This window comes from Gavialis gangeticus, unplaced genomic scaffold, assembly GCF_001723915.1.
Source record: "Gavialis gangeticus isolate Ggan-Ray unplaced genomic scaffold, GavGan_comp1, whole genome shotgun sequence".
In the NCBI taxonomy this organism is placed as follows: domain Eukaryota; kingdom Metazoa; phylum Chordata; order Crocodylia; family Gavialidae; genus Gavialis; species Gavialis gangeticus.
This window is the reverse complement of record NW_017728998.1, coordinates 8,173,769-8,190,167: the sequence shown is the minus strand read 5'-3', so window position 1 is coordinate 8,190,167 and position 16,399 is coordinate 8,173,769. Positions and strand designations below refer to the sequence as shown.

At 42.4% G+C, this 16,399-nt stretch overlaps 1 protein-coding gene across 1 annotated transcript in view; it reads left to right on the top strand.

The window, feature by feature from the left end:
* Positions 1-16,399, top strand: part of CDH13 (cadherin 13) — a 948,741-nt gene that overhangs the window by 532,470 nt on the left and 399,872 nt on the right. The window contains exon 6 of the mRNA XM_019505469.1: positions 9,159-9,303. Within this exon, the coding sequence (XP_019361014.1) occupies positions 9,159-9,303 (145 nt within the window). The remainder of the gene's footprint in view (positions 1-9,158; positions 9,304-16,399) is intronic.

Here is a 16,399-nt window from a genome sequence, read left to right as displayed (position 1 = left end):
CTCGTCCGTGCTCGGGGGGGGGGGGGGGGGGGGGGTTCCTCCTGCTGAAGGCAGTCACTTCAGTTATGATGGCATCAATTTGATTAAACTTTTTTTTATTATTTATAAATAAACAGCCCTTTTTTGGAGTAATTAGTGCTGAGAAGTGATTGTCTTATAAATTTCAGACTAAAATCTATTATTCGATGATCTGCTGAGATCCCTTCTGACCTTGAAAATCTATGAAATCTATGAAATCTTTCTCTTCCATATTACTCCTAAAACCTCTGCCTGTTCTATTGATCTGTTTAAGTCTGCCTGACATTTATTACCCAGGCTAAGGGCATCAACCAAAAACTGATACACATTTAAAGCCTGAAATGTTCTGAAGTAGAACATTTCCTGATTGTCTTATTTTCCTAAAGGTGAGATGTATGTGCTTTCTCTAAAACTAGCTTGATTATTCTTAATTATACAGGTGAAATCATGATGAATGTAATGCCTTGTAACATTTTAGGTTGTGACATTCAGAGGGTAATCATTCTTCTTAGCTTTTCTTGTAATAATTTAAGTAGAAACCTGGGTCTGGTGTTCATTTATTTGCCAAAGTCTTTCTATTTGGTTAAGAATGATCAATTGTTCCTGCCGTTATTTTATTATCTGGGTCAACAGGTCCAGTTCCTTGTTATCACAAACATATAATACAATCCCTTTCATAAACAGACTGAGATCCATCTTAAAACTAGTTAGGATTTTTGGCCCTCTACTTCTATTAAAAGGCAGCTCCAAAACCTCACTCCTCTGATAGTTAATAACTTTGTAATTTCCAGGCTAAATTTATTCATGGCTAATTTATACCCATTTGAACTTATGCCAACATTGTCCTTTAGCTTAAATAGCTCTTTTCCCTCCCTAGGATAGTTCTAAGTTTGCCTAATAGCCAATATAATATTTTCTATGTCAGGCACAGCAGATTAGAGGGCCAACTACCCTGGAACACCAACACTATGCATAAAGACTGATGGTCATAAAAGTTCATAAGTTATATGCTCCAAGCTATCATTTAGAAAGTAGCCTGGAAGAAGAAGAAAAAAAAGAAATAAAACAGGTCAGCTGGCTATAAGGATCATGAAAACCTCTCAAGAAGTACAGTGTAGAAAGAGACTGATAAAATCCAGTCCTCTGTCGTCATAATCTGAACATGAGATCAGGGCACTTGATACTGGAAAATGCATGTTGACCAGGAAAATGTCAAAAACTGACAGGCTTGGCTCTTTATACACCCACAGCCTGCTAGCTATGCATTTTCGTAAATATGCAAGATATGTCTTAAAAGCCATTTGGAACCTTGTTTTTTTGGAGGGTAAGGATAGAATGGGAAAACAGTTTGGTTTGGTAGTTTGGGAAACAGCAGCATTACATGGAGGCAGAGAGGATCCAGAATAGTGGGACCATGAATGGATTAATGTTCTCTTAAAGTAAGGACCCTTGACTTTAGAAAAGCAGGCTTTGACTTGCTCTCAAACTCAGGGCAGGATCCCCTGGAAAGCCAGACTGAGGGGCAGAGGAGTCCAAAATCTAGTTGGTCTAATAAAAGATATCACCTCTACCACAAGTTCTTATTCCTTTTGCCTCTAGACCAATACAGCTACAACCTGGTTACCTGGGATAAAATCCAGAAGGCCAAAGTGCAGTTGGAGTTGCACTTTGGGATTTGAAGGGTTTCTACAAGTATGTTGGTAGCAAAAGGAGTATCAAGGAAATTGTGGATCTTTTACTGCAAGGGCTTTCAACCCTTTTATAATAAATGTACCCCCAGTGGATGGACATGAAGTGGGGGGTGGGGGGGTGGCATGTGGCTGCATGTGGAGCCAGATGACATACCCCCCATTGACTATCCCTGCCTTACAGAATGGGGCAGGCATCCTTGTGATAGAGAATGCAGAAAAGGCTGAAGTATTCATTATATTTTTTACCTCAGTCTTCACAGGCAAGATCAGTTCCCAGACTACTGCACTGGGCAGCACAGCGTGGGGATGAGGTAAGAAGTCAACAGTGGTGAAAGAACAGGTTAGGGACTATTTAGATAAGCTGGACATGTACAAGTCCATGGTGGGATGCACCCGAGGGTGCTGAGGGCGTTGGCTGATGGGATTGCAGAGCCGCTGGCCATCATATTTGAAAACTTATGGCTATCAGAAGAGGTCCCAAATCACTGGAGAAGGGCAAACATAGTCCCCATATTTAAGAAAGGGATGAAGGAGGATCCAGGGAACTACAGACTCATCAGCCTCACCTCAGTATCTGAAAAAATCATGGAGCAGATCCTCAAGGAATCCATTTCTAAGTACTTGCAGGAGAAGAAGGTGATTAGGAACAGTCAGCATGGATTCACCGGGGCAAGTCATGCCTGATCAACCCAATTGCCTTTTTTGATGAGACGACTGGCTCTGTGGATGTGGGGAGACCAGTGGATGTGGTGTACCTTGATTTTAACAAGGCTTTTGATGCAGTCTCTCACAACATTCTCATGGGCAGTCTAAGGAAGGACGGGCTGGATGAATGGGCTGTAAGATGGATAGAAAACTGGCTGGAGCATCAGGCTCAAAGGGTAGTAATCAATGGTTTGTCTATTTGGCAGCTGGTATCTAGTGGAGTGCCCCAGGGCTCAGTCCTGGGGATGGTTTTGTTCAGTGTCTTCATCAATGACCTGGAAGATGGCACAGAGTGCACCCTCAGCAAGTTTTCAGTTGACACCAAGGCTGGGGGCGGGGTGGGGCGGGGCGGGGAGTAGCAGATATATACTGGAGGGTAGGGCTAGGGTTCAGAATGACTTAGACAAATTGGAGGATTGGGTCAAAAGAAATCTCATGAGGTGCAATAAGGACAAATGCAAAGTCCCGCACTTAGGACAGAGCAATCCCATGCACCGGTACAGGCTGGGGGCTGACTGGCTGGGCAGCAGCTCTGCAGAAAAGGACCTGGGGGTGAGACAATCAGCTGAATATGAGCAAGTGTGGTGTGCCCTTGTTGCCAAGAAGGCTAACGGCATCCTAGGCTGCATTGGTAGGTGTGTTGCCTACAGGTCAAGGGAAATGATTATTCCCCTCTATTCAGCACTTGTGAGGCCACATCTGGAGTCTTGTCTCCAGTTTTGGGCCCCTCACTACAGAAAGGATGTGGACAAATTGGAGAGAGTCCAGCAGAGGGCAATAAAAGTAGCTGGGGAACATGACTTATGAAAAGAAGATGAGAGAACTGAGCTTATTTAGTTTGGAGAAGAGAAGACTGAAAGGGGATTTAATAGCAGCCTTCAACTACCTGAAGGGAGGTTTGAAAGAGGATGGAGCTGGACTGTTCTCAGTGGTGGCGGTTGATAGAACAAGGAGCAATGGGCTCAGGTTGCAGCAAGGGGAAGTTTAGGTGGGCTATTACGAAAATATTCTCACTAGGAGGGTAGTCAAACACTTGAACAGGTTACCCAGAGAGGTGGTGGAAGCTCCATAAAGACCCAGCTTGACAAAGCCTTGGCTGAGATGATCTAGTTGGGGCTGGTCCTGCTTTGAGCAGGGGGTTGGACTAGATGTGACCTCCTGAGGTTCCTTCGTTGAGAGGGCTGTTTGTCCTGCGCCCCTGCCCCTTGCTACTGATTGACCGAGAGGGCTGTCTGTCATGCAGCACTATCCCTCACTGCTAATTGGCAGAGAGGGATGGAGCCACAAGACAGGCAGCCCTCTGAGCCAATCAGCTGCAGGGTGGGGGGGCGCTGCCATTTGGGCTCCTCCCCTTCAGCCAGTGCCCCCCTTCTGCTCCCCCTCCAACTCCCACTGGGGAGGCAGCATTTTATTTTAGTAAGTTATTTGGAGGGGGGAATTTTGCAGACAATTCCTGATTTCTAGATTTCCACAAAATCATGAATTGAATAGGTCCCTACTTATAACTTCTGACATTTGAAATATTTCTGCATCTTCACATGGCCTTCCATCCTGGTTGAACTATGGGGTGGAACCTGCAGGAAATGCAGGATCTGGTCTTAGACCCTTTGCCATTTTGGAGGTGACCAACCATGTTCCTGGCTTTTTTACATCCTGGCCTGATTTTAACATAGCCCTGTGCATGCCTGCTTGCATGCAGCAGCATATGGGATATTTTATGTAAGTATGCATGTGGTGCTATATCCTTCCATATCATATGTGGCTCCAGCCAAAAACAAATCGAAGGTGGTTGGCATAGTGCTTACTGTAAATGAGGATTTATTTATTTATATCATGCCAACAATATGCCTGGCTGTTTTATAAATGCACAATAGTTGATTCCTGACTCAAAGAGCTAACAGCTGAAAAGACAGGAATAGCTAAGGCAAAATACACAGGGAGCCCAGGAGAAAAGACTACCTTAAAATTGACTTATATTTTTCCAGCTAATACCTGCTATTCTCAAATGGTAAGAGTGAACAGGATGTTTGATTCAGAGGAGACTTGAAAATAAGCAGAGAAGAAATAAACAAGTGCAGCGTAAGGTGCCAAGTCCCCAAGGTTAGGACAGCACACTAAGGACAGAGTAGCAAGGCAGCAAAGAAGAAAATAGAAGAATATAAAACACCCATTGCAACTGGCAATCAGGGAAGGATGAAGGTAGCCAGGTAGGAGATGTGACATGTAGTTAGAAATTAATTGTGAGAAGGCAAACTGGCCCAGACACTTTTCTGAAAGCAAAATTGAGGCCTTGAAAATCCTGTGAAATGAGTTTGTTAAAAAACAAAACAAAACAAAACAAAAACTTCATATAGCCCTTTTCTCCAGTTTTGCTTAGAGATTAGTTTGTCAACACCTGCACAGGGCTTTCAGATGTCATGTCTTCAGGATGAGTCATAATGCAGTATTGCCAACCCCACCATGTCAAAAAGCATGAGACAAACTCTTAAAAATCAAGAGATTTGGCATGTAAATCATGAGATGCTATTTGTGAAGTGTGTGTACGCAGTTCCCAAGGCAAAGGCAGCAGGGTGCAGAGCTCCAGCCCGCCTCTGTCCTGCGCACGTATCTGTGGGGCACATGGTCCCCATGCCTCCCCCTCCCTAGAGGCCAACCTGTGCCCCACTCCCTCCCTCACCATAGGGACCTCGATGTCCTCCCTCCTGCCCCTTCCCTACACCCCCACCCCTACCCCTTCCCCTCCACAGACTTACCAGCTTGACACTCTCTACATGTGCCGGAAGAAAAAATCCTGAGATTTGATCCCTCTATCAGGAGATCATGAGGCAGGGTTCATTTGACTTGGAAATCGGGAGTCTCCTGATTTTTTTTTTTTCATGAGAGTTGGCATTGCTGATAATGCCAAGATGGCAACATGACTATTGTTTGCTTAATATGGTGAGGAAGGACCCTCCAGTGGAGCAGTGGTGCAGGCTGAATGAGCATGTCCTGAAACACCCAAATCCTTGTTTCAGTCCCTGATCCTGGATTTGACAGCAAATAGTCCAGCTGCTGCTCTACTGAATCCAGTGCACAGACATGGCAGAATTCACGTCCTGCACTTGGTATGGCAGGTCTCTGGGAAATTGTCTGCATGTGCCTGAATTACAAGTCAGATCCTCAATACTCACTTGAAAAATAACTGTTTCTTCTGGCCATGTAATATTGCACACACTTTCCAGGGATATAATGGTATCACCAACCCATTGTTTGGGGTAAATTTCCAACATGTTTTAAAAGCCTTTTTAAAAATGCAGAGGAGAAGGGGGTGAAGGGTGGATACCGAGGGGAGGGAAATGACATGTATTTACAGGTGTTGCATCAAGGGTTACAGAGAGCAACTTTTTTTTTGTGCCAAGGCTCCATAGGACCTTTGCCAAAGACAACTGTTTAGGGCATGTGGTGAATTAGATCAATTCTTGGCTGCCCTACCTGTGCCCCAGATATTTTATTGAGTGGAGGCTTTCACACTCAAAGTGGGGCAACCCCAAGGCTCAAATTAAACAGAGCCTCAAATTAAAAAAAGCATTTGGCTGTGATGATGCACCAGGAGCAATCTGTGAAATTACTAGCTGAAGCCTTGAAGTAGGGTTGGGCACCATCAAGACTACATGGTTCAGAGAGGCGTGGGCTTTGTTACGTAACAGCCTTCCTCATCAGATGCTATGAATGGACCGGCAGAACGAAAGTGTTTTTTATAGATGAGAAAGGGGTGGTGGGGATGGGACACTGATAAGAGAGGATAAGAACAGGTTGATTAGACCAACTGAGTCACTCATTCAGTTTAACAGTAACTGAAGTTAAAACTCAAGCAGACACACATTCAAACATGTGTTAAGTGTTCTCATGGCCCCTGCAAAGTTGTTCCCTTTCAGGCAGGGTTTATCACCCAACACTTACTAACTTTAATTACCTATTAACCATCCAACGATTTGCAGGTTATAAGTGAATGTGTGATAAGGCCATGAGATGAACAAGGCAGTTACCACCTTGAGGGACACAGAGTTAACAGCTAGTTCAGGTAATGGGATAAGATTCCCAGTTGAAAACGTAGTTATGAAAATCCAGTCTGTGGACTTTTTGTTCACAATTTGACTTTTAAAGGTGGCCTTTAAAATTGTCTGGTTTAAGGACGGCTACTCAGAGCTCAGTGATGATGTGTTCAGGGGTGTTAAAGCGATCTGCTTTGAGTTTTTGTATGCTTCTGGAATTGATATCCGATTGGCGTCCACTCGTTCTTTTCCATCGGGATCACCCCATCTGGCCAATGTATCCGGCAGGGCTCTGTAAGCAAGTGGTGATGTACATGAAGTTGGTGGAGGATCAAGTGAATGAGCGTGATATTATAGGCAGATGTTACATGCGGGTGAATGAACCTTATTCTTTCCGTCAGCCTGTTTACCTGATGAAGTAGGTTGTTGCCTATAGCTAACAAGAGACAACCGGTTTGATTTGTTCCACATCAACTTCAGCCATTACAAACAACCAAGCCCAATGTCCTGTATTACGTATCTGAATTATTCAGATTAACCCTGCCTTGGAACAATCATGGCTACTTCAGCTTCATTGCCTCTCTGACAGCTCTGTGTAGATGCTGTGCCACCTCTGTGTTGATGTGGGTCATATCCCAGACTAATCAGGGCCACATTAAAATAGTTATGTTTTTAGCTTACGAAAGCTCATGCCTCTCTGAACCAGTTAGTCTGAGATGGCTGATTTTCTACAGGACAAAGCCTTTTATCCTGGGATCCTACAGAGGTACAAACCCTCTGTCCCACCCTGAGTACCTGTGAAGTACCCTTGAAGTACTGAGATAACACTTTTTCCCAGGACAATTGGGGCTCATTGTTATTCAAGATATATGTGTAAAAAAATTGTCCCATACCTGTTTAGGTGTGAATCCCAGAACAATCAGAACAGGATCAACAGGTAACATGTTTTTAAGGTAACATGACATCTGCCCTACTGTCTGCCTGACTTCAGACCCACACAGCTATCCACCTCTCAACTTGTATATAAAACCAGAAAGAGTCCCAGTTCTTTTGCTTTGATCTGGTTGAAAAGCACATTCCCAAATTGCAGCCACACTTTGTAAGCTCCTCAGACAGGTGAACAATGAAAAGTCTATTTTAACTAAACCTGTGCTTCTCCACTGCAAATCCAGTTAGTATCCCAGTCCCAAGATCATGAAAGCAAGCTAACTTTATCTGAGAATGAGTGCATTGGTAGATTGCCATGTCTGTGAAGTAAGGTTGATATGGAAAGACAACTTGAAAACAAGCCCTGACTGGAAGATATGGGAAATCCAGTAGACTTCTGAGATTCACCTGGTAATAAGCAGTCTTCAGGGAAACTTTTTGAAAGCCCACAGTTCATCACCATGCAGCGCATGCTATGCATGGTTGGTCAGCTCTTGGTTGATAAGCAAACACAATTCAGAAATACATAAAACCCTTCACGGATAATGACATCAGATCTGACAGCACCCTGTTATCATATTAACATTGTTCTTTTTGTCAAATAGCCATTTATTTTTCTCCAAAACCACTGGATGTATAAGCTGGGAGAGGCAATTTTGTAGATTTCACTAATCTAAAGAAATATTTAGGTTTTAAAGCAATCTACCAATTTGCAATAGGAAGTACAAACCGTTCGTTCAGACGTTCTGTATTTTTTGACCAGTCAACCCTGCCTTGTTTCTGACTCTGTAAGCTATTATCCCAAATCAGAGCTCAATGGTACCAAAAGCAATACTCTTTGCCTTTCCAATTGTTTGGGCCAAAAGTCATTAGTCTTTTTGTACATTGGATACAGAAACAAGCATCGGTTGCAATAAACCCCTATTATCATCGTGTTCCTGATGGAAGGTAGCAATGCATTACGTTGAAACAAAAGCCACCTATCATAGAAATGGAAAGAGCATCTCTTCTGTTGGGCGACTCATGTTTCTGCTGCATCATGCCTTTGATGTGTGTTTGCTGAGTTTGATGTGTCAACAAATGGTGGCAGCTAATATTGCAGGCAATTTCCCATTTCTTCTAACTTAAACTGAACAAGCAGGAGGGAGAAAGCAATGGTACAGTCTCTGTCACTAGCCATTTGGTGTGCAAGTCACGGCATCATGTTTTTCATGTGTAGGGTTACTTTCTCCATGCCATGCTTTTCAGGACTTGCAAATGCTGAACACGGGTGGATCAAATTCTGTGCTGATTTACTTCATCTCCTCATGGAGGAAGCAACCCATTTAGTATAAAAACATTATTGTTATTTTTCCTGATGACAGTCTATTTGTATCTTCTGATCTTGTGACGTATTTTGTACCTGTTCCCCTTAAATGTAATTATGCTTAAAGAGAATACAGAAACTAATTTTAAGCAAATATTCATTTCTTAGTGTCAAATTGTATTTCTTCCTCTTCCCCTCCATTGCATTCTTCAGAAAACTTGGCAAATTGATTGCAAACTATCCAAGTAGGGATCTCCCCACAACCTGACACTCTCTCCCGCTCTCCCTTTCTTCCCTGAACAACAACCCATTTTTCTGATAGCCCCCTCTCAGAGAATCCCCTTCTGAGACCAAAGTGTTAAAACTTCGCCAGGGGCTTGTTACAGCAGTACTGATGTGAGGTATTCTTTTACGTGCTACTCGTTTATTATGTCCTGATCATGAACTAATTCATTTACTCCTGTCTCTTTGCTTGCACAGCTGCAAGTTGAGATCATGGATGCAACCGGCAAAAGTATCGAAACCCCTGTCCCTCTGGATATCATAATCATCGATCAGAATGACAACAGGCCCATCTTCAGGGAAGGACCGTACATTGGACATGTCATGGAAGGATCACCTACAGGTACGCTGATGTCAGCTATGCCTCCGTAAGCGCCTTTAGGCCTAATTTTGCCATCTGATACATGCATGCTTTTTCCTTTTGCTGAATGATTCCTGTTGACTCTGTAAGAAGGGTATGGCTCATTAACTCCTCCCTGCGTACAGGGGATGTGGGAGGAGCCCTGTGGGCAAAGGGTAATCGTTTCTGGGACAAAGAAGTGTCTTCAGGGAAACCCTAGCAACAATATTGCTTGGGAAGAAAGCTCCGGCTGAAGTTCTTGTTTTGTTATTTTTATCTGGGTTATCAAACACGACAAACCCCAGGATAAAATTAAGGTTCAAACTAAATACAGCATGTGTGGCTTCTGCTCAGGGTGGGAATTGGGCCTGTTCACAGCTAGATTAGCTGCTAGCAGGATTTATGTGTTGATGCAATGCCCAAGTGAGAGAAATGAAAAGAATAAGTGGAAAACTGTACTGAAAAATATGCTCATATTTTAGGGAAATTTTAGCTATTACAACATACTGTTACAACAACATAAAAATATGTAGTGTAGACTGGCACTAGTAGTGAACATTTCCTTGCTAGTCAAGTATGTATTTGATGATTGTATGTGTTTCACTTGGCATTTTCTGTAAAATTAAGGGTCTTAGAACAGAACATCCTTCCAAACTGTAGCTTGGATGTGGATAGTCTCTCTGTCTTAACTCTTCCTGTGGTTACAGTTGGTTATATTCTGTGCCAGGTCCTATCTTTTGCAGTTGTGTAATATAGCTGTGAGTTTTTAAGTAACTGTTGAATTCTGCTCTGGAGTTATTTGCACTTCATTTGTATTTATATGGTCAGATATAATTCTGATCTGATTTAAAGTAGTGTGAATGAGGACAAGTTACTTTGGAGTGACGGGGATATAAGTGGGATTACAACTGGACCATACATCTGTTAGTCTGTTTCTACATATTACTAAAAAAGGTTAAACCCATACATCTTAGCCAGGGAAAGCTGTGACTGAGTAATGACTCTGGGGTTTGGCTGTTGGCCACATTGCAATCTTTCAGGCTGCAATCAAATGCATATATATTATTTTGAACAATTAATATTTGTTTGAGCTCAGTATATGGGCATGTAACCAAGGGAAATCAGTTTCTCCTTCTCCTTTGATCTATTAAACCTTTCATAAGAACAGATATTAATCTCAGTTCAAACTTTATCATTGATGTGGTCACTAGACATCGTTTAGGCTTTTCAGCAAGTTTTACGTATAAGTACAGAGTTATTCTCCCCTGGTTGGCTTCCGATTTGAATTTCAGTATGAGCTGCTGTCCTGTTTGATTAAAAGAGAAGGGTGTTCAGATAAATGTGCAATGTTGAATGTTGCAGCATTTAACCAGTGGGCCAAGCACCAGCAGGAACATTTAGGAGATTGACCATCTTTTTATTCTAACCAGAGAGAAATCAGTGTCATGTTCAGCAGATTGATTATCCAAGTGGAAAATCAACTGTTTTCTAATGTTGTGTTTTGCCTGCTTCAGATCTTGGTGAACTGTGAGGAACCCACAAGAACTTCCCCTAAAGTTTATTCCTAAATCCTCTTCCCCACCACTACCACTGTTCTCATTATAGAGGAATAGGAGCTTCATCACTGATTGCACATGCACAATTATGAGAGTTCCTCTCCCATTCTTTTGTACACACCAATCAATAGTAGATAACAGAGTATGACTATACCTAATCGGAACAAGTGGCTGGTTTCATGACTTTTTTTTTTCTTTAGACTGCAACGTAAGCAGTTTCTTGGTATGCGTAGTTAAACCTATCATTCAGCAGGCCAGCTAATGATTTTACTTTGTCCAGATAGCTGTGCAGTATTTAAGAGCCATGGGGTTAAGGAAACAATGAAACAAAATTGTGTGGTTATTTGTGGGACTGGGGAGGAAGCCTTTGAGTATCCTGAAGTATATCAGTTTTTCAGATATCCAAACCCAGTGTCCAACATAGCAGCAAATTCCTATGAGGTCATATTGTGTAGTAGTGTAAGAGTGATGGTATAGCTGGGATGGACGACTGGATGAAGAATGCCGTGCATTTGAAAACTTGTCTAGCTCTATCCCAATTGTATAATCGGTCCAGTAAAAGGTTTCAACATATTTGTCAGAATTTGAACAAAATCTAGCTTTAAAACAAAACCCAAGGCTTCTTTATCCTAAAGTTCCCAGAAAAGATAGATACATAAATATATATGAATATTTTTATTGCTGTTAGCATCCAGAAATTAAAAATAAAAAGTCATCTGTAATACAGACATAAATTTAATTTTTTTGCAGTTTACATTAAATTATTCATTCTTACCCAGGGAATATATAACTGGGATTTTACACTTGATTGGCGCTAAAAATTCAAATGCATTTTGGTCTCTATTAATTATCACCAAAAAGAAGAATGATCAGCATGGGAAAATATATAAAGTGGTTTCAAAATATGAAGGCAGCACGGTTGAACGGTCATACGATACATAGTGAAAGGGAGGAAGTTCGTGAGGAGCCAGTTGGAGCTGGGCATCACAAACCCTTAGCTGAGAGCTGGTTACCTGCAGGACAGTTTTCATGGAAGGTCGTGGAAGCACTTCTTCTTGCTTGTGCTTTGATTCACATAACTTTGCATTGACAGGCCATGTCCAGACGAGCGTGGACACCTGTGCTGCTGCTAGTTGTCCCCAGGGAACGCCTGTGCCACATGCCCTCTGGTGGTTACTCTTGGTGGGGTAGAGGAGGATGGGGCCAGCTACTATGCTAGCCCCAGCAGCCTTACTTGGGATCCTGGGGGCTGGGGAAACTGCAGCTGCATCACTCCCGCAGCTGGGAGCCTGGACAGCAGCCAGAATATGCCTCTGGCCAGCCAGGCTCCAGTTTTAAGTGGCATGCACTACCGCCACCAGCATTGCCCCACGTTTTTTCTGCACTGTTTTTTTTTTTTTTTTTTTACTCCGGGATATCCCGGGGTCAAAAAAACCCACTCTGCACTGCAAGGTAGCAGAGTGGGAAATGCCCAAGTATGTGGTGCTGCAGACAGGTCTGCGGCGTCACATACCGCACGGCCACACTCATCTGGACGTGGCCAGAGAGGGTGGATTTGATGAGACTATGGTAGGCCTTTAATTTTTATGATTTTATGATTCTGTGTCTTGTATGTGGGCAAGCTGATTATAATTTATGGTTGTGTTTTGGGGGAAGGGGGAAGAGAAACAAAACACCATGCACAAGGTCAGAGTCGGAGGGAATGTGCCTGCTTGCGTTTCTCCCAGGGAGGTCTTACTCTAAGAACATTATAACAATTAACTCTGTGCCTAAAGAGTTTATAATTCAAAGTAGTCTTCATTAAGTATTCAGAGTACAGAGACAGGGCAGGGGGAACCATATTTTTGCTCACACCCTGTCAGCAGCAAATTAAACGTGGTTCAAACAGGGGCACTTTGCAGTGCTCCATGTATAATGCAGTTCAGAAGTCATTCATGCCTATGGTACAGCATTTACATATCTGCCCAAATGCAGCGTCAACCTGGCTGCACTGCATAAATACCCAAAATTCCCATTATTCCTACCATCTTCCAGCTTGACAATCCATTCCGTTGCCATTAGTAATTTTTTTTGCCTTCCTACAAAAGGGAGTTGACAGGGTTCCCTATACGTGCTTAAAGAGAACAGAGTCAGGAGCAGCAAGCAGACAACCTTGGCAATCTAGAGTAGCACTGAAGATGAAAGGATTTTTCCCTAGAGGGAAGGGTCTAGAAAGGTCTGATGGCTTGATTTGCCTGGAGGTGGTAAGAAGCTTGAAGCAAATGCAGTTGCCAACTGTCTGTAAATTTGTCTCAAGTCAAGCCTCTCAAGTAAATTTATGGACAGTCTTTTAAAAAAAAAAAAAAGAAAAAGAAAAAAATACCCTAACAAAGCTTGTCTCTAAAGTCCGTAAAAAAAAAAATAGAGCTGTTCATAAAGATGCTAAGGAACTGTGAATTCAACTGAAGATTGTCATCGGACTGAGATAAGTGCAAGTGGTGATGGACAGGCAGAGCCCATACTACCTTGCATCTGAGTGAGAGGGCAGCTCTGCAACTTTCAAGGAACTCTTCATCACGGCTCCATCACCTCCTCTGTCCTGCCACTGTGCGCCTGTAATGGCTGGTTGTCTTGAGAGTAGGCAGGGCACCAGGCAGATAGACTAAGGCACCGGACACAACAAGGAGCGGGGTGGCATGATCAAAACACTTCAGTATTTTAAAACAAAAATGCTTGGTCATCAATAAAAAGTCTGCAAATGTGGTCAGTAAGAAAAAGAAAATGCCCTTGGGTTGGCAACTCAGATTCTGGAGGAGGGATACAGATTGAATTCTTTCCTCAGCTTTGCCATTAACTTGTTATAGGACCTATGGCAGGAAGAAGAGAAGGATGCTCCGGTCATTTGCATGCTGCTGCAGGACATATAGGCCTTCAGTTTCTTGGTGCTTCTGCTGCCCATTTGTAAAAGGGTTAATTAGCACACCCCTTCCTCATGAGCGTTTTATAAGGGCAAATACAGTAAAAGCTGTATTAACCAGCATGAGTGGGGGAAGAGGGGTGCCGGTTATCTAAAAATTCTGGTTATCTGGGCTTGCACATAGCGGCGGTATGGGATGGTGGCAGCCACCACTGCATGCAGACAGTTCTCCACCCCCTCCCTCCCCACGTCGAGCCCAGCGCCTGTGTGGCCCGCAGAGGGGAGCCACTGCCCTCGCCCCGCCTCCCCCCCGCCCGGCCCTGCTCAAGAAATACTGGATGCGCATGACGATTAATAGAGTATTCTGGTTAGTAAAATGCCGGTTAACACAACTTAATTGTACATTGATTAATGTGAGACACAAAATCTGTGGTACTGTGAACCATACAAGCACCCATGGACTTGTCCACATTATTGCACCTTCCCATTCTACCCATTGTCATGGGTAGGTTGGTAGTGCCCAAGCGAAGATGCAGCATATGCCTTCAAGAGGGCTTTTACTGCTGGCTTAGCTACACAACTTTAGTGTCTGTCCTGAGATTCCTTCAGTAAATAAATGTAGCCTTCCCAATTTCTTCTCACAGAGTTTATTCTTTGCTTCGATGGTTCCTTTTGTTCATCATCCCAAGGAACTTTCTTGCTCTTCCTTCTTTTTCTAGTTTGTCTCAGTGTATCATTGTGCTTGCCTATATTGAGGGTCATCCTTTTGATTTGCTATGGAAGATTTTCATGGCTGATCCATTTTCCAACTTATATTTCTGTAATTATTTCTAGCCATTTGTTGTCCTGCTTCATGTTGGTATTTATCCATCTGGCTCCAAGCAAAAGCATTTTAAAATTTGAGAGAGAAAACAGCCCAGATCTCTGCAAATATGTAGCAGCTTGACAGCAAGATTGTCTTCCTTATTAATCAGAGTCCAAGTACTTTTGCTTTACATGCTGTGTTTCTTTATCGTTCATTCAGTTATGCTTTTCTCACTCAGCTGTTCATTCAGTTAAATCTTATGGTTTTAGTCTCCTTGTCTTATATACATATGGGTGATGTCAAGGGCAAAGTAAGATTTCCAAATGTCCTTTGTAAACCAGTACAATCAGTGTTCACAAATTACCTGTCAGATCACTGTACAACAATATTGTCCAGTCAATGATATTGTCCAGTCAACCAAGATTTCACATTGTTTGCATTTGTTTTCCTCTGTTTATCAGACATTTGGGTTTATGCCTTTAACATTATTCATCAGATTCTACTATCCCTTTTGCCTACTGAGCTCCCTAGTAGCTCCAGACAACTTTGTACAGTTGTTCACAAAGATCATATATATTTGTACATACATGCATACATAAAATTATAAATATGTAATACACACACACACACATATATATAATATATATATAGAGAGAGAGAATGAATTGATATTGACTATATAGCTATATTAATTGATTATATATATCAATACAATGTCAACATATATCAACATAATGTCCATTTATATGTATTATTATTGCTTCATTGCTCCTTATTGGATTAAAGAGCAGTTGCTGAGATGCCATGTACTTAAAGTTTAAGGTCCCAGAAGAAACAGGCATTGCATTATACGCAGAACCATATATCTTATCACAATCTTTTTGATCTATTTCATTCACCTTTTAAATCACTTCCAAGCATTGAAATAACCCTCAGCACCAACATAAATCATATTCTTATGGGTCTCTGACTCATATCTGTCTTCATGATTACTGGACTTCAGTGTAACTTTCTGTGCACTCAGATATTATGGTGATGAGAGTCATATAACTTTACAGGTAGCAAGATACCTAGAGGGTTTTGAAGCCTTGTTTCAGGGATTCATGAGCACGTTATTATCTCACTTTTAATTATTCATTGTTAGATTTCAGGGAGTTTCTGCATTGGGGGCATACTTTTAGTACTGTCATAATCCCTTCTGGGACCTTTTGTGGGCTTTTCATTTATTTATTGACTATATAACTGCACTTACACTCTGTATATCGTTCATCACCAACACGGAGGAGTCATCAGTACATGGGGGTTAGATAGAGGTAGCACTATGCATTCAAATAGTGAGCACTTCATTTTTAATATCCAAACTGAGGGTTTTTTTACAGGACTTGCTTCAAATAAAATGGTTCAAGACAGATGTTCTAGCTTTTTGTTGTCTTTTGAAATGACTTTTTGTCCCCAGTGATTTGATAGTTGAGTTCCTTAATTAAAGGAAAGACACAGAAACCTTGGAGTGACATTATATTTTGTCTTTAAACTATGCACTACCCTGCTTTTTTTTGGTGTGCATTTTTTTGACCCCAGGATTTCTTGGGGTCAAAAAAACCCCCTCCACGCTAAAAAGTAGGAGTGCAGGGAATGCCTGCATGTGTGGTGTGTGGCACCACAAAATACTGCACATCCACATTTGTCTGGACACACCCTATGATATATTGGGTGGATGAAGAAGGCGCCGGGTAATGTGGGACCCCTGCAGGATACGCTGGGCAATCTGGTGGTTGCGTCAGAGGAGAAAGCGGACCTCTTTAACCAATTCTTCACCTCCGTTTTCTTGTGCAGGGACCGGGA